At 42.0% G+C, this 20,966-nt stretch overlaps 1 protein-coding gene across 1 annotated transcript in view; it reads left to right on the top strand.

Moving 5' to 3' along the window:
• Window positions 1-20,559, top strand: part of ZNF366 (zinc finger protein 366) — a 73,307-nt gene extending 52,748 nt beyond the window's left edge. Inside the window, exons 3-5 of the mRNA XM_073655034.1 lie at window positions 5,939-6,130; window positions 18,429-18,603; window positions 19,842-20,559. Of these exons, the coding sequence (XP_073511135.1) occupies window positions 5,939-6,130; window positions 18,429-18,603; window positions 19,842-20,278 (804 nt within the window). The 3' untranslated portion in view covers window positions 20,279-20,559. The remainder of the gene's footprint in view (window positions 1-5,938; window positions 6,131-18,428; window positions 18,604-19,841) is intronic.
• Window positions 20,560-20,966: the final 407 nt, after the last annotated feature.

Genomic DNA, 20,966 nt, shown 5'->3' with positions numbered 1-20,966 from the left:
CCAGCAGAAGAAGATGTATGATTGTTCAGAGCAAATTCAGCAAGTGGCAGAAACTCAGACCACCCCTCTTGATTGTCTGCCACAAAACAACGCAAGAACTGCTCAACATCCTGGTTTTTCCTTTCTGTCTGGCCATTAGATTCAGGATGATATCCGGACGAGAACGACAGATGAACTCCCAACCTGTCACAAAAGGCACGCCAAAAACGAGCCACGAACTGAGGACCCCTATCAGAAACAATGTCAGTAGGAACGCCATGAAGTCTGACAATTTCCTTGACAAAGGCCTTAGCGAGAGTTTTAGCGCAGGGCAGTTTGACGAAGGGAACCAAGTGACACATCTTGCTAAAACGGTCCACGACCACCCAGATGACAGTAAAACCCTCAGAGGGGGGAAGGTCAGTTATAAAGTCCATAGCCAAATGTGTCCAAGGAGCACTAGGAACCTCCAAAGGACAAAGCAACCCCGCAGCAGGAGTATGTGAGGACTTAGATCTAGCACATATAGTACATTGACGCACCCACTTAATGACTTCCTTCTGCCATCCAGGCCACCAAAAACTGCGACCCACCAGTCTCTTGGTCTCAGAGATTCCGGGATGACCTGCCAACCGAGATTCGTGACACTCAATAAACAAATCTCTCCTAAAGGTCCCAGGCACAAACAACCGCCCATGAGGAGTGTTAGATGGGGCATTCTCCTGTGCTTTAAGAATCTCATCTTCCAAAACGGAGTCCAAAGCAGCTATCACAACACCTTCTTGTAAAATGTTCTCCTCTTTCTCAGCACCGACTATGGGAGAAAAACTGCGAGACAAGGCATCCGCCTTAACATTCTTAGTACCAGGGATGTAAGTAACGGAGAAATTAAACCGCGAGAAAAACAGAGCCCACCTAGCCTGACGGGCATTCAGGCGCTTGGCAGCATCAAGATATATCAGATTTTTATGATCCGTAAGAACCTGAACGGGAAATTCCGCACCTTCCAAGAAGTGGCGCCAGTGTTCAAATGCGAGTTTAATAGCCAATAATTCCCGATTACCAATATCGTAATTCAGTTCAGTCTCCGAAAATTTTTTTGAAAAAAAGGCACAGGGATGTAATCCATCCCCGTTATCCTGAGACAATACTGTGCCAACCCCCACCGAAGAAGCATCAACCTCAACCAAAAACGGCTTAGTCACATCAGGCTGCATAAGGATGGGAGCAGAGGTGAACCTCTCCTTGAGATACACAAAAGCTTCAATGGCCTCAGAAGACCACTGAACCGCATCAGCACCTTTCCTGGTGAGATCGGTCAGAGGTTTGACAATACTAGAAAATTTTTTTATGAATTTTCTGTAATAATTGGCGAAACCTAAAAACCTCTGTATCGATTTCAAACCAATAGGCCTAGGCCATTCCTGTACAGCTTGAACTTTAACCGGGTCCATCTCAAAACCTTCGCTGGAGATAATGTAACCCAAAAAACTAATTCTCTGTACAGCGAACTCACATTTCTCCAGCTTAGCAAAAAGCGAATTGTCCATTAACAATTGTAATACCTCACGTACGCTCCGCCAATGAGACTCCAGATCCGGCGAATAAATCAAAATGTCATCCAAATACACAACCACATTTTTGCTGATCAAAGTTCTAAGGATGTCATTAATAAGATTCTGAAAAAATGCAGGAGCATTAGTAAGACCAAAAGGCATAACCAGATTCTCAAAATGACCCACAGGAGTGTTAAAAGCAGTCTTCCATTCGTCACCCTCCTTCATGCGCAACAGATTGTATGCCCCCTTAAGGTCAATTTTAGAGAACCACTTGGCCCCCATTAACTGGTTAAACAGATCAGGAATCAATGGCAGTGGGTAAGGATTGCGTACAGTAATTTTGTTAATCTCACGAAAATCCAGACAAGGACGTAAACCGCCGTCCTTTTTTTTTACAAAAAAAAATCCAACCGCCACAGGAGACTTAGAGGGCCTAATGTGACCGGCGGCCAAACTTGTCTGTATGTATTCATCCAAAGCCTTCCTCTCAGGCATAGTAAGGTTAAATAAACGACTTTTAGGAAGAGTCGCTCCAGGGACAAATTCAATAGAACAATCATAGTCTCTATGGGGAGGCAAAACCTGCGATTCCTTCTCAGAAAAAACTCTCCAAAAATCCTGAATAGGAACAGGCAATTCTCCCCTATCCAAAGCTGCAATACGCCCGTTACAACACTTGTCATAACATTTATGGCTCCAGGATTTAATTTCATTGGTAGACCAATCCAGTACAGGATTGTGAAATTTTAACCAGGGCAATCCCAATATTACTGGAGAAGGCAAGTTATTCAAAACTACCAAATCCAATTTCTCATGGTGAACACCATTAATAGTGAGAGGAAATTCACAGACCTTGAGAGTAATATTCTTCAAAGGGGAACCATCCACAGAAACCACAGCAATGGGGGATGATAAAGGTTCGGGTTTTAAATTGAGTCTTTCCAAGAATCCCCCATCAATTACATTCAGAGTAGATCCGCAATCAACAAACACCCGAAATTCCATTATTTTTTCCTGAGCAATCGTGGAAGCAGCTAAAAATACACCCTTGGAATTTAAACAGGCAATACGGGCATGACTGACCATTTTTTTTTCTTTCTTCATACGAAGCTCACAGCCTTTAATCAAATGACCAGATTTTCCGCAATAGAAACACAAGCCTTCAGAAAATCGACGGTCTTTTTCTTGAGAGCGAGGTGCCACCGATCCAATCTCCATCGATTCACCACTGTTAGTACACACATTCTCATAACCAGAAACTGACATAGCAGAGGATTTGCTCTCATTAACCCTTGCACGCAGTCTCCTATCCACCCGTATAGCTAATTGCATAGCCTGTTGCAAATCTTCAGGTGTAGGATAAGCAATTAGCAGGTCTTTAACCCTTTCATTGAGCCCAGCAAGAAATAGACTTTTCAGAGCAGAATCGTTCCACCCTGTTTGAGTAGACCAACGACGGAAATGAGTACAATATTTTTCCACATTACCTGATCCCTGTCTCAAACGTCTTAACTCAGTCTCAGCTGATGCGACACGGTCAGGATCATCATATAATAGTCCCAAAGCAGAAAAAAAACTATCCACTGATCTGAAGCATGTATCACTAGGTTGCAAAGAAAAGGCCCACTCCTGAGGCTCTTTGCGCAAAAGTGACATTATGAACCCTATGCGCTGGGATTCATCCCCAGAGGACTTGGGTCTCAAACGAAAATACAGTAAGCAAGCATTTTTAAATGAAAAAAATTCTCGGTGTTCACCAAAAAATAAATCCGGCAAACATACCTTAGGCTCCAAGAAATGTGCTCCAGGATAGTTACTCACGTGCTGACGGAGCTCGGCCACCTCCAGAGAGAGTCCCTGCAGGCGATGAGCCAAATCCTGAACCGACACCATGATGGAACAGAAAAATCTTTCCTTAGAGAATTTGCGGGCTGGACTTACTGTTATGTTCTGCTACCAGAGCTAAGGAAAGAGAGGAGATCTGTCCCTACGATAGAACTCAGCTGAATCCCTACAATGTAACAGGGAACCTGATCCTGCGATCAGACCTGCTAAAGTCCTAAGCTAGTCTGTACGGAGACCTATAGATGTGGGGAAGGAATCCCTACAAGTACTAAGGACTGGGAGGAAATGGGACACCTCCTAACAGAAATAGTAGCAGACAGACAAACAAACAAAATATAAAGAAGAAAGAGGTCCGAAGACCAAGCAAACTAACAGAGTTAGATACAGAGCACAGGCTAGCTAGAAAATAGTTATACAATGCAGTCCAGCAAAGCCAGAAGGGCGGAGCAGGATTAAATAGGCCAACAAGGTCATGTGACCAGCAAAGGAAAAAACCTAAGAGCAAGGTTCTAACAGCTATGCTCTCAACGTAACATCAGCATTGCAGTCAACAACAGACCCCGGGAGCAGCGGTGGAGACCCAGCTCTGGACATGGGTAGAGTGAGTAAAGTGCAGTTTTGTTTTTTTTCATAGCAAACTGTGGCCAGGGACTGGGATTTTTATAAAAGGGAAAAACACTTTAGGTGGTTGGAAATTGGGTGGGGTCCCTGTGGTGAGATGGAGAGGTTACAATGGCACTGTCTTTACAGTCAGAGGCCTACTGAAGACCACTATGTCAGCCATGTTTGTACATTTGCTCAGAACTCTCACCATTAGATGAGCACACTTACCCTGAGGGAGCTGCCGTGTGCAGCGATACGCGTGGGCTTGTGAGGTGATTGCAGATATGATGGGGGCTCTCATGTGGTATATTTGATGACTTTCTGGCAAATTGGCATGATATGCAGGGTGTGAGCTCTGGGGATTTTGCATATTGCACATGATGATTTTGTTCCTCTTGATTATGATTATTATCATTGTACATAACTCACTATAGAATTGGGAGGTTCATTTCCAGCCAGTTTATATTTCATTCATTATATATGAAGGGAGCTGCATGTATTGCATTTATAGCGGTTATTAATTTACTGATTCTTGTATGTGATAGCAGTATTAATGTTATCTATTCAGGCTTATTACACCATATACATTATATTGATGGAATATTGTTACTAAAATGTACTAATGCTCTGTATGATCACATACCATGTATACATTGGGTTTTGAAATTTAGTAGCTTCTATGTGCAATATTATTACAAGCATACTTTGGGCTTGGTGCAATAATAATAATAATATTTTCCCCTGGTGTACCTTATTGATCCATTATCCTATTTTGATACACTCCTGTTCTTGTGTATATTATTGTATTCCATATCTACAATCATGGTATTGATTTTAAGTTAGGTTTTAATCATGTCTAAATTGTCTTGCTTGTAATAAAATTTTGAATATTTATTTTGGGTGTGCACATAGTTAATGTATCCTTTTTTTCTATTTATTGTCCAGAGTTTATACATTATGGAGCACCCCATTTCTATATAGTGGCTGTGCATCTTACTTTGTGTTTCTAGATGAGCATACACCTGACATCTTCATGGGCCGGCCGCTGAGTGAACGGAAAGTGGTCACTCAGAGACCTAGGGCTCAGGCATCTTCATGACACACCATAGCTCTCCCTACTTCTGCTAATAGCAGCTGGTTTTCATTGTGTGACCTGTGGCAGTGGCGCCCAGCACTCCAGTGTGACAGTGTCCAGGACAGGTTCCCGTAACGTGATGAGTTAGATTGGAGAGAATCTGATCAGACATTTCAGTAAAAGTGGACGCTCACACACTCCCATGGCCTCCAACCATCCAGCAACCTCACTTCAGTAAGTGCTCAGTGCAGAGTCAGCTTTAGTAAGGCTACATTCATAACGCGTTAAGCCTTCCGATTAACTCATACATCTGGACGTTTGATTCTGACAGATGCCATCTGTCACCAATTTGGGGTTTGCAGTTTCTCCAATGTTACTGAAGCATGTGAGACATCACAAAATTTGGGCCACTGGAAATCTGCGGCACAAGGGCCCACATTATCTTGGAGGTGAACCTGTGCAGTCACACAGGCGCCATTGAATGTATATTGGTAGCCCCACCATAAAAACTTCTCACAGTTCCTGATTGCTGGGGGGTCAATTCCCACAGATTGCGAGAATAGGGCTCTGGAGTCAACCTGTTTGAATGGTCAAGCATTCATTAAACGGTTTCCAGGACTTTAATATCGGTGGGCATCAATATTTGATTAGTGAAGGTTTTAGCCAAATATAAAGCCATGGAACTGGTCCCCTTTATTGTATGACCAGGCACAAACAGTTGGGACTTTACCGGCTACTGCAGCTCACGCTCATTCACTTGTGTTGGGATTGAACACCAGTGAGCTGAAAAACCAAATGCTCCCACCGATAAAACCCACCTTTTGTGATGTGCACGACTACAAGAACTCAAAAATCATTTGCTTCTTCATGTATTTAGGGTGTGAAAGAACACAAGTGTGGGATCTGTGGTCGAGAATTTACTCTTCTGGCAAATATGAAGCGGCACATCCTGATTCACACAAACATCCGAGCCTACCAGTGTCATCTCTGCTTCAAGAGCTTCGTCCAGAAACAGACTCTTAAGGCACACATGATCGTCCACTCTGATATTAAGCCATTCAAGTGTAAGGTGAGAAAACATGTGACCTGAAGGGTATGCAATAGTTAATTAATTATTTAGTTATTTTAATTACTTATTGGCAGCTATCGCTTACTAGAATCTATCCGCTGTTAGTGTAATACTGTATTCTTGCAAAAGTACAAATAGTGGATCATAGGTTAGAGAAGTGCTGTACTTACTGTATTTCACACCTAGATATAACTCTACAAGGGCTTACCTTGTAGTATTTTCTAAGTATGTTTTTTGCTAAAAACTTGATAGTGTTGGATCCTATTCCTTTCTATGGCACTTACGGTATATCCTCTTTCCAATAGCATCATATGGCTTTCAATCTTAACAGATCCATGATGTCTATAATGAATCCATTTCAAATGGTTATTATTGACTTTGGGTCATTAATAGGATCCGCCGGGTTTTGATGGGTTCATGTATTTTTGACGGAAAAAAAAGCACTAGAGATAACACTGTTTTTACATTTGAAAAGTAATAGAAAGCTAATATATGGAAAATATCAATAGATTTGCATCAGCCTACTTTGGTTTTATTAAGATCAGTCTTTTTTTTTATATAAGGAATTCAATATGATTTAATTTTCTATAAATTGGGATCACTGGGTAATTAAAAAAAATATATAAGTAATCATCTGATTTTTTTTTACAAATATTACTATTTTAGAGTAAAAAAAACATCTTGCAGAATACAAATGGGTTCTGTCAGCCCAGTGATCGCCACTCCACCATTCACCTCCATGAAATAATATATGTTTTCATGAAGCAATAAATGTGAATTATACATTTAATAGGTATTGGGCATTTTTTAATTATCACCTGCATACCCTCAATTTATGTCTGAGAGGCTTCCAGAGAAAGGGATATCTTCCAATCTGCTAAAGTTTCCTACATTCTGTGTAGTTTGAAAGGATAATCACCAAAGGCTAATGTGAACAGAGCACTTCATTGGTGTGATTGACGTGTCATCAGCCGCTTAGCTGCTCACGTATCACTTCCAGGTACTATAGATGCTGGCGCTAGAAAGAGCCATGGCTTTTTTTATTAATTCACAGCCTGGGGCACTGTGCATAGGGCACTGTGCATAGGGCACTGTCTTGGTATGACATTATTATTGTCACTTTGGTCATTTTTTCTGTGTTGGGATATCTGTTGAAAGATATCACTGCTTGCTGTCCCTGTAATGGATCATCATTACAGGTGTAATCCCTGTTCTGTATTCATTATGCCAGAACTATGACTTCATTGAGTATATTACCCTTGCGGTGGGACATCTTTGTGTTTAATATCCAAATTCTGTGCCATAACTGTAAGAATTATTGTTGTGCAGGTGACATCATTTTGTGAATCTCCAGAGGTAGGAAGCTGTCCACACATAAGTTTGCTGATGGCCAAATACATGTTTGATTGACAGCTATTTAACCAGATGCTACCAATAACACCTTTGCTTAACTCTGCCATCAGTTGTGAGAAGGGAATAGGCAGAGTCTTGTTTTCCACTGGAATTAAGAATCCCTTTTGACCGACTTTCATTTTATATATAGTGTATGAACAGCTTTAGTATTTAAAAGGAATCTATCATTAGGCTTTTGTCACCTAACCTGACAGCAGCATAACACAGAGAGACCCTAATTTCAGCAATGCGTCACTTACTGTGCTACTTGCTGTAGTTTTGATAAAATCCCTATTTTGTCAGCAGGAGATTATCATTGGAGTAGTAGAAAACCCGCTGCATGTAGTCCTCTATAATCATGAGCACTATATAAACCCGCCTCCAACACTGATTGGCAGCTTTCTGCCTATGCACAGTATATGTCACGCGAGGTGAGGGAAGGACCAAGTGCACCACGACAGGAGGAGGGGAAGGAAGCCCAAACACTAGGGAAAGCGGGAGTGGAGACCCCTAGGCAGATCTGACAACACCCTGACTCCCCTAACGTCCCTAAATAGGTTCCGCACCTATCGCCGAGCAGGATATGTAATCCTTGACTGCCCTTAGCGATAGGCCCTTGGTAGGGAGGGGACGGGGTGAGCACTAGTCAACCCCCACTGCAACTAAAGACAAACAGGTAAACAGACAAGGGAATACACTTAGCTTGAGAAGACACCAGCGAGATCACAACAACCATCCTCCAAAGGAACTCCAAGAAGAAACTAGTCGACTACTAGTACTCCAGGCTTGGACAGTGGAAAATAGAGCTATCACCGGCGACTCTCTGGAGACACTGAGGGTTTTTAAACATCAAGCAAAGGTGTGTCAATTAGCATCAGAAGGCTAAGGTAACTGCTAGGTCCTAGAGAGAGAAGAATATCACTGCACTACAGAGATGAAAAGATCAAGAAGGTGCCTGCAGAGCCAAGCGCAATGACCTTCTACAGCTGTATCCAGAAAGACTGTCTGTCACACCTGACACACCCGTGACAATATACACAGAAAACAGACAATCAGTGGTGTGGGTGGGGTTATACAGAGCTCAGTGTTCATAGAACTGATAGATCTGCAACAGATAAAACTGTTATTTTATCAAAACTACACGAAGAAGTCCAGTAAGTGATAAATCACTGGAATCAGGGTCTCTGCCCTTATATCATGCTACTCTCAGATGGGATAGCAAAAACCTAGTGACAGATTCCTTTTAAGGGAAATGAGTTGCATCTGGTAACTCATGACTGAGATGGCCAACGGTGTCCACTGGCACATACAACACTTGGTTACTAGTACTATATATAATATTTATACAGTTTGTTCGTGTAGAAGGAGGTGATCTGTTGATGGTCGTTATTATAAAATATGTTACCAAGCATCAACAGTATAGAATGGGTCTAGTTTTATCATAAGCTGTGGAAGAAGAAGGATTTTGCAGCAAGCAGGAGGCTGAACGTATTAAAAGGAAAGCGTTCACCAGCACAATAGAGTAGTGAACAGTAAGTATAGTCCGACTAGTGTCTATATTGAAGGGAATCTGTCAGGACAATTTGACCACAGAAACTATATAGTTCCTTGTACAGGAATAATAATGATACCTGTTTTGTACTAATATGTTGTGAGTGCTGAGAATCAAGCTTTGGATTCACATGCTAAGTATCCTGGAAGTGTATGTTCTCATAGTGCACTAAATCACTCTCAATGTACAGGGTGGGCTATTTATATGGATACACCTAAATTAAATAGGAATGGTTGGTGATATCAACTTCCTGTTTGTGGCACATTAATATATGGGAGGGGGAAAACTTTTCCACATGGGCGGTGACCATCGTGGCCATTTTGAAGTCGGCCATTTTGGGTCCAACTTTATTTTTTTCAATGGGAAGAGGGTCATGTGACACATCAAACTTATTGAGAATTTCATAAGAAAAACAATGATGTTCTTGGTTTTAACGTAACTTTATTATTTCATGAGTTTTTTACAAGTTCATGACCACTTATAAAATGTGTTCAAAGTGCTACCCATTGTGTTGGATTGTCAATGCAACCCTCTTCTCCCACTCTTGACACACTGATAGAAACACCGCAGAAGAAATGCTAGCACAGGCTTCCAGTATCCGTTGTTTATTTTTTTTCTGTGCAGCGTGACGGGGATCATGGGGTGCAAAGCATACCTGGATGAGGGGGCCATACATACAGGGATTAAGGGGGTCATGCATACAAGGATGAGGGGGGCCATGCATACAAGGATGAGGAGGGCCATGCATAGAGGGATGAGGCATGAGGGAGGCCATGCATACAGGGATGAAGTACCAGGGGGGGCATACATACAGGGATGAGGCATGAAGGGGGCCATACATACAGGGATGAAGGGGGCCATACATACCAGAAGCCCCGCTGCAGGCACAGTGTGCCGGTTATTAAGGAAAATTAATATTCACTGCAGTGAATATTCATTTTCTTTAGTAGCGGGCACAGTGTAGGCTGCTGCAGGCAGCTGCTGCCTCCTGTGCCCAACTACTTCGCCACTGTCGCTTCCCCCACATCCCCCACCATCCACAGCCACAGTACTTATGTATATTGGACTATAAGACACATCCCCCACTTTCCTCCAAAATTTTGGAGGAAAAAAGTGCATCTTATATTCCGAAAAATATGGTAATATGATGATTGCAATATTTTCGGATAAAAATTTGATGTGTATGCTTCTTTAATGATTATATATTTTTATTAAAATACAGAAACAGAATTATCATTAGGGCTATACAGGTGACACTGACTGCTGTCAAGAGTACAAAAAGTTGCCCTCTGTTATAGCAGTGTCGGTGCCCCTGCACATACAGTGGTGGCCAAAAGTATTGGCACCCCTGCAATTCTGTCAGATAATACTCAGTTTCTTCCTGAAAATGATTGCAATCACAAATTCTTTGGTATTATTATCTTCATTTAATTTGTCTTCAATGAAAAAACACAAAAAGAATTGTCCTAAAGCCAAATTGGATACAATTCCACACCAAACCTAAAAAAGGGGTAGACAAAAGTATTGGCACTGTTTGAAAAATCATGTGATGCTTCTCTAATTCGTGTAATTAACAGCACATGTAACTTACCTGTGGCACCTAACAGGTGTTGGCAATAACTAAATCACACTTGCAGCCAGTTAACATGGATTAAAGTTGACTCAACCTCTGTCCTGTGTCCTTGTGTGTACCACATTGAGCATGGAGAAAAGAAAGAAGACCAAAGAACTGTCTTAGGACTTGAGAAACCAAATTGTGAGGAAGCATGAGCAATCTCAAGGCTACAAGTCCATCTCCAAAGACCTGAATGTTCCTTTGTCTTCCGTGCGCAGTGTCATCAAGAAGTTTAAAGCCCATGGCACTGTGGCTAACCTCCCTAGATGTGGACGGAAAAGAAAAATTGACGAGAGTTTTCAACGCAAGATTGTGCGGATGGTGGATAAAGAACCTTCGACTAACATCCAAACAAGTTCAAGCTGCCCTGCTGTCCGAGGGTACAACAGTGTCAACCCGTACTATCCGTCGGCGTCTGAATGAAAAGGGACTGTATGGTAGGATACCCAGGAAGACCCCACTTCTTACCCCGAGACATAAAAAAGCCAGGCTGGAGTTTGCCAAAACTTACCTGAGAAAGCCTAAAACGTTTTGGAAGAATGTTCTCTGGTCAGATGAGACAAAAGTAGAGCTTTTTGGGAAAAAGCATCAACATAGAGTGTACAGGAAAAAAAAAGAGGCATTCAAAGAAAAGAACACGGTCCCTATAGTCAAACATGGCGGAGGTTCCCTGATGTTTTGGGGTTGCTTTGCTGCCTCTGGCACTGGACTGCTTGACCGTGTGCATGGCATTATGAAGTCTGAAGACTACCAACAAATTTTGCAGCATAATGTAGGGCCCAGTGTGAGAAAGCTGGGTCTCCCTCAGAGGTTATGGGTCTTCCAGCAGGACAATGACCCAAAACACACTTCCAAAAGCACTATAAAATGGTTTGAGAGAAAGCACTGGAGACTTCTAAGGTGGCCAGCAATGAGTCCAGACCAGAATCCCATAGAACACCTGTGGAGAGATCTCAAAATGGCAGTTTGGAGAAGGCACCCTTCAAATATCAGGGACCTGGAGCAGTTTGCCAAAGAAGAATGGTGTACAATTCCAGCAGAGCATTGTAAGAAACTCATTGATGGTTACCGGAAGTGGTTGTTCGCAGTTATTTTGGCTAAAGGTTGTGCAACCAAGTATTAGGCTGAGGGTGCCAATACTTTTGTCTGGCCCATTTTTGGAGTTTTGTGTGAAATGATCAATGATTTGATTTTTGCTTGATTTTTGCTTCATTCTCTTTTGTGTTTTTTCCTTGCAAGCAAATTAAATGAAGATAATAATACCAAAGAATTTGTGATTGCAATCATTTTCAGGAAGAAACTGAGTATTATCTGACAGAGTTGCAGGGGTGCCAATACTTTTGGCCACCACAGTATGTACTTCCTCTTCTTAGCAGGTATGCTGGCATGTTTACCCACCTCCCCGTGCTGCTCCGGTCCCCGCTGTCTCTGCCTCCTCCCAGGGTCTGCGCACAGCACGCAGGTCTCCTGGGAGAATGGTTAGGGTGCACGCACGCCAGGCATGGATTTATATAGTGTGACCGTAAAAATAAAAAAATAAAGCTATACTTACCCCCGATCCCCCTCCGCGTGTGCTGTCGCGCTCGTCCTGGCTTCTTCCGGATTGCCGGCATCTTGCGGGGCAGCCTGCGGTCACATGACCGCGACTTCATCTCAGGTCCTGGAAGGAGAAGCGCTGCAGGGGCCGCCGGACAGGTGAATATAAACTTTATTTATTATTTTATTCCTTTTTTTACAGGTACAATGGTACCCAGGTCTGTATGAGAGTCTTCTCTCCTCCAGAACTGGGTACCATCCGCACATAGAGACGCATATAATCCGCTTGTACAAATGTACAGACACGGATTCTATGCGTCTCAATGCAAGTCAATGGCGGCGCTTCCGCAAAATTAATGAACATGCTGCGGATTTATTTGCGCTGCAGAAACGCTGCGGAAAAATCCGCAGCATGTGCATTGACATTGCGGAATGCCATTGGGGACCATGGGGTGCGGATTACCATGCGTTTTTGATGCGTTTCCGCTGCGGAAATTCCGCAGCAGAAACGCATGAGAAAATGCATCATGGGCACGCAGCCTAAATATGTGTATTTGCAAACTTTTAAACTTTTAGATGCGGTAGTGCAGGAGATTTTAGAGTGTTTTTTCATATCCACTCCCCCTCCTTCAAGGCCAAGGTGTGGAACACTGAAACCTGACCACCACTGAACAAGACACAGAAGTTGAAACCTCAAGACTGGGCCAAGAAATGTCTAAAAACAGATTTTTCAAAAATTTTATGTACTGATGAGATGAGAATGACTCTTGACAGACCACATGGATGTGCCTGGGGATGGATCAGTAACAGGCACAGACCTCCACTGTGACTCAGACGCCAGCAAGGTGCAGGTGGGTACTGTTATGAACTGGTATTATTAAAGATGAGCTAGTTGTACCTTTTCGGGGTGAAGATGGACTCAAAATCAACTTCCAAACCTTCTGCCAGTTTTTAGAAGACACTTTCTTCAAGCAGTGGTACAGAAAAAAGTCTGCATCTTACAAGACAACCATGATTTTTATGCAGGACAATTCTCCATCACACGCACCGAAGTCTCCACTGCTCGACTCCCAGTAAAGGCCTTAAAGATGAAAGAATAAAGACAGCCCCTTCCTCATCTGACCTAAACCTTATTGAGAACTTGTGGGCCCTTCTTAAATAGGAGATTTACAGTGAAGGAAAATAGTCACTTTTCTGAGCATGGTCTGGGGGGCTATGGTTGGTGCTGCCCAAAAAGTTGATCATCAATAGATTAAAAAACTGTGAGACTCCATGGATGGAGCTTATGACTGTTATTGAAAAGAAGAGGGGTTCTCTAGGTCACTGATATTTTTTTTTTACAAGTGTCAGAAATTTATTTTTGTACATTTTGAGTTGCTTGGTTATTATTCTCACTTAATTGAGATGGGAAAATGTAAGTTTAATAATTCTGCACACACAGATATTCTCCTAAGCAACAGAAAACCTCACTTTTATTTTCCTAAATATTACGGTTTCAGGCTAAGTAACCTTTTGGATTGATCGACAGCACTGTAGTTGTTCAGTAATAAAATTAATCATCAAAAACACAAATTGCCAAGTAATTGCTCGCACAGTGTAATGCTTTCAAATCGTTTAATGATAAAATACTAAATCCCACACATGATAAATAATTTATGACTTATTCCAAAGTGAAAGATGAACATGACTTTCCTTCACAACGCACTAGAACATCTTGTTCAGTAACAGTGGGGTTCCCCGTCGCGCCTTGCGAATATGACTGATTACTAGGAAACAGAAGTGGGACATGAGCGGGCTCCAGCAATGGCAGTGCACTTGCCTGATAGAGATGTTAACACTTGATTTCTCAGACTCTGCATGTGCCCCTTTCATCTTCAATAATAAAGAGAGAACAAATGAAACGTGTTTAGACTTTCGCACACCCCCTGCCAACATGGCAAAGAGCTCAAAGGAATCCTGGTAGCACAATTTTGACTTTTGGCTGATGTTCAGCCAGATTAAGGCAATGACCAGATAGCAACATTCTGGCATTGAGCTCCTCCTCAGGAGAAGGAAGGATATAACTAACTGAACTGCCTCCATAACAATGGCTCACAAGTCCCCTGGGAATGGCTTGCAACTAGATTCCATCTTGCTTTCTCTTGTACTTCTGGAAGTTTCCTGTTTTCTCACGGTCTTTTTGGACAGTTTACAGTCATTCTTATTCTGGTTTTCTCTCTCTGCCTCTCTAAGGAAAGAAACGCCCTTCTTATATAGGAAGACGTCTCAGTGGCAGCCTTTGTAGCTCTCTGCAGGCTGCAGGTTTCCATTCCTTATTTCTCTAAGTGAATGTGAAAAACAAAAGAAAAAAAAAAAACACAGTTTGTGCTGTACTTATTAGGTGTGTACGGGATCTTAATCACATTCCTTGAAAGCTTCTGTTTGCTTTAATTTTACATAATACATTTTATTCTGGAGTTTTCCAGAATCTAAACTTTTTTCCCCCTTGTTATGTAATAATGCAGGCTTTTACATTTACTGGCATCATAGATGTTGCTATTGATCGTTGATGATTGATTAAATATGCTTTGCATGGGTTTTCTGATTTATTCAGGAGTGTTCATGGAATGACACTAAACAAACTTTACCAACAGGAGCAAAAAAGTGCAGTAGGGTCTTATCCAAATAGCAACAGGTATATTAATGTAGAGTACATGTGACGCGCCCCCTGGGCCAGTGTTGTTGGGGATACCCGGAGCCGGATCAGATGGGGGTTGTAGTCTCCGAGTGGCTGTGACCCGGTCCGTGCCCAGGGTGTCAAGCTCAGTGTGTGGCAGTCCTACAGATGTTATTAGAGTTCTTTGTGTCGACTACGCCACCCGTTGATTTGCGGTCAAAAGGCCGCCGCTGCAGCAGGGTCCACTGAGGCTGGTGATGTGTGTGCAGCTTAGGTAGTATAACCCCCAACGGGAGGGGTATAGCCTCAGGGGGTCAGCCGTGGAGGATGGTGGTTGTGAAGGTGCAGCAAGGAGACTCAGAGGCATAAAATGCAGTTCCAGGGTTTTACTTACTGGTGTTGCTCGGGTCACTGTGTACAGCAGTGACCACCCAAGCCGTGCTGCGTCCACCAGGTCCTGGACTCGGTCAACTCCCAGGCAACTCCGGAGTGTGTTCCTGAGCTCCTTTCTGTCTCTCCCTTCTTCTGGCCGTTCCCACCAGGGATCCACCTAAGTCCGGCTCCCTCGGGCCTCTTGTTGGTCAAGCCTCCTCTGGGCTCCCTGACCCTATTCTTGGTCTGCCTTCCGGGTGGATTTAGTGGGTGATCGTGGCAGATCCTGCCCACGACCTCCGGTTCCTGGCTAAGGTGTGCTGTAGCCTCTGCCAGCTTGGGATCCGGTACCCTGTTGCCGACCCTTCACCCTATTAGCTCTCTTATGGGCTCTTGGGGTCCCCTCTGCGCCTCTGTGTCTCTCTCTCTCTTCTCCTCTGCTCTGCTTCTCAGGTTACACTCTGACAGACTGACTGACTGACATCTCACAGACTGACCCTGATCTAAGATGGTGCCCACCTTATATACTCCCTCTATGTGTGAGCTCAGGTGACCAGCACCCAATGAGCTCCTAACTTTACCCAGGCTGCTCCCCCTATCTGCCCCTACACTACTGGGATGTTCCACCCCCCCTCCCACTCCAGCCAGGAACAGACTCTGTTGTACCTGCACATTTCTCTAGTGGGAGTACCATCGGTCTGTTCCCCGGAAATGGGATGTGTGTAGTGCATGCAGCCTACTAGCTCAGTTCCACACTCCATCCTTACCCGGGAGTGGAATATCACACCTCTGGGTTGAGGTGCAATACCCCTGTAGCAGCCGAATCCTCAGGGTGCTACACATGCTCATCTGATGGGGTTGTGTAGCCCATAACAATTTCAAAGCTTTGGTAGAACAGCTGCTGCAGAACCACAGGTCGCAAAACCAAGAGTTCTCTGTGGAGGAAAATTAAGTGTTTCTTCTGCGCTGCAGGTGAAGTCCCACAGGAAAGATCCAGGACAAACAGAAGTTGAAGACATGAAGTTTTATTATCGACGCATTTCGAAGTTATCCTGTGGTTGTATTCTGAGTAAGAAATTGGACAACTTCGAAACGTGTCGATAATAAAACCGCATGTCTTCAACCTCTTTGTGTCCTGGATCCTTCCTGTGGGACTTCACCAGATGCGCAGAAAAAACACTCAATTTTCATCCACAGAACTAAACAAACTTTGGAAAGGTAACTTTCAAAAAGTGGAAAAAAAGTTATTTTTATTAGTTTTATTTTTCTAAAATTATTTGGTAAGTTAATAATAAAATAATACTAATCTTTATTTGATGCCAACATATTCTGTAGTGCTTCACCCCACCTATTTGAGACCCTGACTGTAAGAAATTACAGTCTAAATTTAAATAAAAGGAGTTACACAATTGGTCCCTGGTGCTAATTTAGTCCCCAGGAGATGAATTAAAGCTTTACCCAGCTTTTACCCAGTCAATTCAACAGAAGAAGTCCTGTAGATATGTGACATAATGTGATAATGGAGGATGAAAGTCAATCACTGGCTTAACAAATGATTGATAGATAGAGATAAGGATGCTACATGGTTGAAAATAAGTTGTGACCAAAATGACATGCAAACTTAAAGGGGTTCTCCAGGAATATATAACACATAAATAACTGAAGAAAATTTCACTATAAATAAATTCCTAAATACATTTAGTTAGCAAATCATAATTGTTTTGTCTAAGGGGTCATCTTTATAGAATTAAAATGGCCACCGCCTTATTTCTCTGAGAGAAACCTGTCCTAGAATGTTAAGACAGGAGCTTGTGAACATGTGCAGCAGGAAACTTCATTGCTGGGACCTGGAGATACTAATATTGTTATTCAGAAAGACAGGGCACACAGAAGTTTGAGAACCTCTAGTATCTCCAGAGGTTTTAGTGGAGACCATCTTCCTACATATGAAGGAACAAACAAAAAAAAGAGCGCCAGTAGGTCCACACATGGAGTAGGGGAGTTAAAGGATTGAAGCTCCATTTACTTTGTAGGGGGAAGAAAGATTCCTCTTCCTCCTTCTTCCTTCTTCTAGGTCATGAAGGGGTTAAACCATATACTGGAGTGATTGCCAATAAATAATTTGACAACACAATAACAATTAAACAAACAGTTAATGAGTTGTAAAAGTCTATTTATATATTAAATTATTTCTGCGAGTCTCTGGCTGGACTGGCAATCACTCCAGTGTATGGTTTAACTTCCACTGCATTGCTCAGTGTGCAAGGAGGAGAGGCTGACCTGGAAGAAGGAATCGTACTCCACCCTACAAAGTAAGTGGAGCTTCAATCCTTCAACTCCCCTACTCCCTGTGCAGACCTACTGTGCTTTTCGGCTGGCACTCCTTTTTTTGTTTGTTTTTTCTGCTGTCTTACTATATGGCACCTGATTAGGATGTCCGGACCTGGTAGCAGCAGGCTGATTGAGCTGTAACAAAGTTGTCCACAATCAAGATATCTATTCAGTGTAAGTGTTTTGTTAGTTTTTTTTTCTCCCCTCCTCAGAAGCGCTCCTTTTTCTTGCTTTTTTCTTTTTACATATGAAAGAGGGAAGAGCTTCCTTTGCACATGCTCAAATTCTAGGACAGGCAGCAGCCATTTTAATTTTGCAGTGATGACCTTCCTAGACAAAACTGTTGTGATTTGCTAATTAAATGTGTATAAGAATTTATTTATAATGCTATTTCCTTTAGTTATTTTTTTTCATTCTCAGAGAACCCTTTTAATAAAGTTTCATAACTCAGTGGTTGGAAAAGTTTATATGATAATTGTATCATCAGAAAACTTTTTATGACTGACATGGTATGCAAATTAGATTTTTACTATCAATATATTTTTGAATTAAACTTTTTTATGTAATAACTATATAAAAATATCTTGAAATAATAAGTATCTCCCTGCGCTTTGGTGAAAGGGCTGCGCTTTAATTATCTATGATATTTTTCTGCCAATAAACCTTTATTAACCAGAGCTGCCATAAAGCAAGCAAACTGTCAAAAAATGTAGAAAGGTAATTTGTATTTCTACTAAGGCAGCCCCCAAGGAAGTGTCTAACAGTAAATAATAAGGAATAATATCCGTTCTTGAACTTTTGAACTTATCCATACTTAGTTCTGATTTTCTTTTTTTTACAACAGTTGTGTGGGAAGGAGTTCAATCGTATGCACAATTTAATGGGCCACATGCATCTGCACTCAGACAGCAAACCCTTCAAATGTCTCTACTGCCCCAGCAAGTTCACGCTAAAGGGAAACCTGACTCGCCATATGAAGGTCAAACATGGTGTCACCGAAAGAGGCATCCACTCTCGAGGTAAAAAATAAAACTCATACTCCTAACTCTGTGACAGTTTTAGTGCACATATACCAGCATGTCTTCTTTACGGAACACGTGCCAGATTATTCACAGGGAAAGTGTCACCTGATTCATACTACACAAACCACAGCATCCTGAATCAAAGCCTAGCTGCATGATGGCAGCCAGGTACATTTTTCTCTGAAATGCCAAGTTGTCACAGTTAGAAGATCTTGGACCATAGCTTGAGATGAGACTAGTTTACAAGCCAGCTCTGGACAGCTTTTCTCAGCCCTGCTAGAGGTGATTGCCAGATCTCTTCCACAGCGAGAGATCTGTCAATCACCTGGAGCAGCGCCGTTCTATTCTCGCTACCAGCTAGATCTTCTAAATATATTTTCTCTGATACTCTGGAACATTTCAGAGAAAAATATACCTTGCTGCAATCGTGTAGCTGGGCTTTGATTCATGCTACCAATGGTTTGAACATCATGGATCACGTGACAAGTTCCCTTTAAAGCACCACTCCAGCGGTTTTTGTTTTTTTATTTCAGCACTGGAGTGGTGCCACTAATGTAAGTTCCCTGCCCCTAGTAATATACTTACCAGCCTCCGTCTTCATCTGTTATTGGCAACGCTCCACTCGGTCTCCAGCAATTTGTGACCTGCTGGATCGCTCCAGTGCTTGCTGAGCGATCCGGAAATCACAACTCAATGTAAGTCTATGAGAGCCAAAACAAGGCCAGAATAAGGCTCTCATAGGCTTACATTTAGCGCTTGTGACCGTTACCTCTGACTTCCGGTCAGTCAGAAGTTGCATTCACAAGATGGTGCAGCAGGAGTCAGTAGCGCCAGGAACAGCTGAAAACGGCAGCTGGTAAGTATAATATTTGGGCCAGGAACCTTACGTTAGTGGTACCACTCCAGTGGCGAAATAAACAAAAATGCTGGAGAGGTGTTTAACTCATAAGTCCCAGAACAGCTGCAATGCCTGCTACCCTGGTAGTTATGCATTGTTGTAACCATACATTTTGGACCCTTTCATTCTGGGCAGCAGTGTTATGTAATCTCCACTCTAATAAGTAGCCCAATTTATGTTCTCCTATGTAGACAGTTTCTAAGTTCCTTTGATCTACAAGATGACATCATCACCTATCAAATTTGGACCTCAACTGAAAAGCTTAATGAGGGAGTTTGACATTCTACTGTGTTATAGAGAAACAACACCATAATAAATAATTTCCTTCTTTCTCTAGGCTTTGCCCGTGTAAGAGCAAATCATCATTCTCGCTCAATTGTCCTTCGTAGTGTAGAGCAGAAAGAACCCTATGACTTTTCCAGAAAAAGGAGAGATGAAGAATCAACTTATCATTCAGATGAAGAAAGTGTAAAGAACAATTCTTTCCAGGATGAGGAAGAAGACAGATATAAAGTTCAGGACATATTTCAAAAAGACATCTATAAAGAGCCAACACATTGTTCTGAGGAACATCTAAGCAACCTTAAGGAGGGGCCAAACAAGGACAATTGTGAGATTCTCCACAAAGAAAGCCATGCAGAAAGAATAAGTCACCAGCACAAAGAGGAAGGGAAAGGTGTGGACCTGGACCAGAAAGGGGGAAGTTTAGGACTATCTGTTCCCTATTTCTTCTATATGAAGAACAGAAACACAGATGAGCACTTAGTGGAATAAACCATAAATTGACCAAAGAGAAGTAACAACACACCTAAATATATAAAGTAACATTCATTGCAAAGAATCTGAACTCAGCAAACAGAGGTTCATATTATCTCACTAAAATGAAATACTATTCCCTAGTCTGTTCAGCACTGCTCTATCGTAGGTTGTAGTCATATTTCCATCAGCTTTGTGTTACCAGAACAACGACATAATTGCACTTCTTTTGATGTACAATACGCCAAATATGTGACTATGCATGAACAGCCATTAACAGCCTGAAGTTCTATAATATAATTTATAGAAAATATATTGTACTCTTTACTGAGTGCATAATAATAATAATAATATAAATAGTAATAATAAAAATAATGACTTAAAGCTTAGGCTGTTTTCTTTTTTCATTTTATATTATAAATATTGGGAAAATATCAGGACAATCACCTAGAGAAGAGGCATTTTCAGTTAATTCTCGTTGGACAAATGTGAACATATCTGTATTTCAGAAGAAGCAAAATGCAGTTGGTATTTAACTTGTGACTCCGTAGCTGTAGAAAACCTATACATTCCAGCATGCTTTACCAGCCTGTGTAGTTTTTCTTTAGATTTTTTTGTGGTATTATAGTTTTGAAGTTGTCTGACCTTATGTTTCTGGACTTAGGTTTGATTTAATTGTGTAGTTTTTCAGTAGCCACAGGTTTGA

The sequence above is a fragment of the Phyllobates terribilis genome, unplaced genomic scaffold (assembly GCF_046119375.1).
Source record: "Phyllobates terribilis strain yellow unplaced genomic scaffold, ASM4611937v1 Scaffold_1__5_contigs__length_1240528914, whole genome shotgun sequence".
Classification (NCBI taxonomy): domain Eukaryota; kingdom Metazoa; phylum Chordata; class Amphibia; order Anura; family Dendrobatidae; genus Phyllobates; species Phyllobates terribilis.
Note: the sequence above shows the minus strand (reverse complement) of the source record. Positions and strands in the feature narration are given on the sequence as shown.